We start from the raw sequence: 4,271 nt of genomic DNA, 5'->3' as shown, positions 1-4,271 counted from the left end.
CTTCACCGGAGTACAGAGAGAAAAAAAAAGTACTGGAAAAGCAAGTCCGATTGTTGGTTGAACCTCAGATTCAGGAGCAACAATGTGGGTTCCATCCTAGTTGTGGAACACTGGATCAGCTCTTTACCCTGACTAGGGTCCTTGAGGGGTCATGTGAGTTTGCCCATCCTGTCTACATGTGTTTTGTGGCCTTGGAGAAGGCATTCGACCATGTTCCTCGGGGTACACTGTGGGGGGCGCTCTGTGAATATGGGATTGGTGGCCCGTTGAAATGGGCTTTTCCCTATACATTTCCTATACATACTGTGTCCCTATACAAGTGATGCGAGAGCTTGGCTCGCATTGCCGGCAGTAAGTCGGATCCCTTCGGGGTGGGAGTTGGACTCCGCCAGGGCTACCTATTGTCACCAATTCTGTTCATAACTTTTATGGACTCTCATGAATGAAGTTGATGTGGTTCGGGCATCTGGTACAGATGCTCCCTGGATGCCTCCTTGGGGAGGTGCTTCGGGCATGTCCAACTGGGAGAAGATTCCGGGGAAGATCCAGGACACACTAGAGAGACTATGTCTCTCGGTTGGCCTGGGAATGCCTTGGAATCCTCCCAGAAGAGCTGGAAGAGGCTGTGGAAAGACATGTCTGGACCTCCCTGCTCAAGCTGCTGCCCCCGCGACCCGACTTTGGAATAAGCGGAAGATAATGGATGGATGGATGGATGACTATCAGCTCAACATTTTATTGTTCACTGACCATCAGCTAAACATTTTTTCTTTCACTCACCATCAGCTAAACAATTGATCATTCACTTATCATCAGCTAAATGATCACTCCACATAAACATCCGATCTGATGTAGCTGAAGTGTCTTGCTTCTACCGCCTCAGTAGTGTCCTCTCAGAGTCCCTGACTCCTAAATGTCTCAGAGCGTCTCCTTTCAGTGACCCTGACTCCTAAATGTCTCAGAGCATCTCCTCTGTGTCCCTGACTCCTAAATGTCTCAGAGTGTCTCCTTTCAGTGTCCCTGACTCCTAAATGTCTCAGAGCATCTCCTTTCAGTGTCCCTGAGTCCTAAACGTCTCAGAGCATCTCCTTTCAGTGTCCCTGACTTCTAAATGTCTCAGAGCGTCTCCTCTGTGTCCCTGACTCCTAAATGTCTCAGAGCGTCTCCTTTCAGTGTCCCTGACTCCTAAATGTCTCCGAGCGTTTCCTGCTGCCACACAGCCTGTCACCGGACCGGGGCATGAATATTTCAGAGGTTGTTGTGTTTAAAATTTAACACTGCCCAACATGCAAATGTAGCTCGGGTGTCCTTGTATTGTCCACAGATCTTCATCCTCACATTGTGAAGATTAAATTTATTTTATTAATCAAGAGTAGCAATAATTCAAGGATTCAAGGTTCTTTATTTGTCATTCGCACCACATGTGGTACATGTGGTGGAACGAAATTATGTTCACAGGGTCCCAGTTACATCCAACAATAAAATGTCTAAGAAAAACAGTAATAACATCTAAGATATGAACCAAGAAAAACATCAACTAAATATACACTAAGCACTGATAGCATAAAAACAATACGTTGAACAGCAGCACGAACATGAGTCTGTGTGAGCAGATGAGCACGAATGAACGCAACATGAAACAGATCAGCAGCGACATGAAACAGATCAGCAGCAACATGAAACGGATCAGCAGCGACATAAAACCGATCAGCAGCGACATAAAACCGATCAGCAGCAACATGAAACAGATCAGCAGCAACATGAAACGGATCAGCAGCGACATAAAACAGATCAGCAGCAACATTATGTGATATTTCACAGTAATTATTCTGGTTAGAGATTCATGAGTCCAACAGCCTCAGGGTAGAAGCTGTTCCTCAGTCTAGTGGTTCTACACTTAATGCTCCTCAACCTCCTTCCTGAGGGGAGTGGGGCAAAAAGTGTGTGTGCTGGGTGAGTGTGGTCCTTCATGATGCAGGTGGCCCTCTTCCTGCATCTGGAGGTGTAGATGTCTGTGATGGTGGGGAGGCTGATTCCAACAGATTTCTGTGCAGCCTTCACCACTCTCTGCAAAGCTTTTCTTTCTGCAGCTGTGCAGCCTCCATGCCACACATTGATGCTGGAGCACAGGATGCTCTCCACTGCACACCTGTAGAAGGAGGTGAGGACTGAGCTTCCAGACCAGCTCGTCTCAGCCGCCTGAGGAAGTAGAGTCTCTGATGATCTTTCTTGATCAGGCTGGTGGTGTTGTTGCTCCAGCTGAGGTTGTTGTTCAGGTGCACACTCAAGTACTTGTAGCACTTGTTGTACTTGTATAAAAGCTTTATGAAGACGAAATGTATTTTATTAATAAACAGTAGCAATAATAAAAATTAGGGGTGCACCAATCACAGTTTTCTGGCCGATCACAGATTTCTAAAAAGTCTGAGCTGCCGATACCGATTTTGATTTATAAGCGACACAGTCAGGCGTTATAAGGTCACAATGCACCTTCAATTTTCCAATATTATTTTATTGAAAAACATATCCTAGAACAATACAAACTTGTTTTATATGGCCATGAGGTAAGTATCGGCTGATTTCTGATTTCCCAAAATTAAGGAAATCTGGTGCACCCCTAATAAAAACCTTTATGAAGACTAAATATATTTTATTAATCAACAGTAGCAATAATAAAAGCTTTATGAAGATCCAAACACTAAAAGGAGCATGTTGTGAAAGCTGGATTCCACTGTTCCACAGTCCTAGAACTTTCAGCAAACATAGCGTAGTTTTAGCCATTTGTACAGCAGAAGGTTCAGCTCATTCAGCTGCTATGACTTTTGCTTTTTCTAATTTTTATATATTTTACTTCATTTACGAATGTTTTCCTCACAGAAACACTTTGAGATCTCCCATGAATCTGTTTCAGCAGGCTGGCTTTAAGTCTTAGCTACATTTCGGCTACTTTTACATAAGCTTTTGCTCCTTGTAACTTTTAGCAATTTTTCTGCTACTTTCAACTTTAAAACAGGCATGTAGCTTCTGCTACATTTTTAGCTGACATTGTTTTACTTTCAGCTATAATTTAGTTACTTTTAGGTTCCAATAACCCTTTGCTCATTTTAGCTTTTAGCCTACCAATTTTCTACTTTTGGCTCTGCTAGTCTTTTCAGACTTTTAGCTTTGAGCTACCAATTTGCTTCTTTTAGCTTTAGCTCATCTTGGGTCTTATTTGGCTGTTAGCTAGACTTTTGTTTGATTTCAGCTAGCATTTTCTTGCATTTAGCTTTTATTTAGCCTTTTGTTACTTTCAGTTAGTGCTCTACTATTTTCAGCTTAGCTACTTTTAGCTTTTTGCTACCTTGAGCTAGTGTTTTGCTTGTTTTGGTTTTTAGCAAGCATTTCACTGTGTATAGCTTTTAACGGAGCGAGTGATTTTAAAGAGTCGGTATCTTCAGCACGTTATAGCAAACATTCGGCTCTCAGCACTTCAGTTTCACCAGAAAAGAAGTTTCTCTGTTTCTACTAAAATTTATTTGAATCAGAGAATTCACCTTCTGATCTGCAGCCGAAAGCTAACAGGGACGCCCATTTTCTGTAAATAGCCCAGATTCTGAGAAATGGGACAAGCTGGACATGAATGTCCCGGAACAGAAGGACCCCCGGGGGTCTTTCTCCACAAGCTGCCACCAAGAAGACACCATCTGATGTCATGAAGTATTGACGAGAGCCCACAGAGGGGAACAAGGCTTTATCTGTCCACAACAAATCACCAAAATGCAGCTGCAGGGGACGAGTCTTTGTCCTCACTCCATGTCCTCTAACTGCATCCATGTCTCCTCTTTATCTTTTCCTGGCACTTCTAACACCTTTCTACTAAACTAAACCCTCAAAACTCCTGTCAGGATGAAAACAACTCCATGACTCGTCAGAACGGTTTTAGACAAAGATCTGCAGCTATTAAAGGAGCTAAAATATAAAGCTCTGAGTCCTGCAGCAGAATCTCAATCACGTCTTATATCCTCCAAGAATGTCCAACGTGCTGTTTCCGAGTGTCACCTCATCAGACGTGATGTCACAAAGTGTCATCAAAACGTAGAAAGAATCAGAGGAAATCAGGTGGATCCTTATTTAAAAGGGTTTCATGCTACAAGTGTTCAAATAGTTGAGTGTTTGTTATAGTTGCTGTGTGGCAGAAATAAAAGTCCAAACAGGACCTGAACAAACGGGACGACTACAGACCAGCAGGACGACTATAGTCAAATAGGACGACTACAGACCAGCAGGAC

At 43.2% G+C, this 4,271-nt stretch overlaps 1 protein-coding gene across 1 annotated transcript in view; it reads right to left on the bottom strand.

Annotated features, from left to right (window-relative positions):
- LOC119424602 (secretory carrier-associated membrane protein 1) overlaps positions 1–515 on the bottom strand; it is a 13,143-nt gene extending 12,628 nt beyond the window's left edge. Inside the window, exon 1 of the mRNA XM_037692089.1 lies at positions 474–515. Coding sequence (XP_037548017.1) covers positions 474–515 — 42 coding nt within the window. The remainder of the gene's footprint in view (positions 1–473) is intronic.
- Between the last annotated feature and the right edge of the window lie 3,756 nt (positions 516–4,271).

This window comes from Nematolebias whitei, chromosome 18, assembly GCF_014905685.2.
Source record: "Nematolebias whitei isolate Nwh7 chromosome 18, NemWhi1, whole genome shotgun sequence".
In the NCBI taxonomy this organism is placed as follows: domain Eukaryota; kingdom Metazoa; phylum Chordata; class Actinopteri; order Cyprinodontiformes; family Rivulidae; genus Nematolebias; species Nematolebias whitei.
This window is presented reverse-complemented; position numbering and strand designations above follow the sequence as displayed.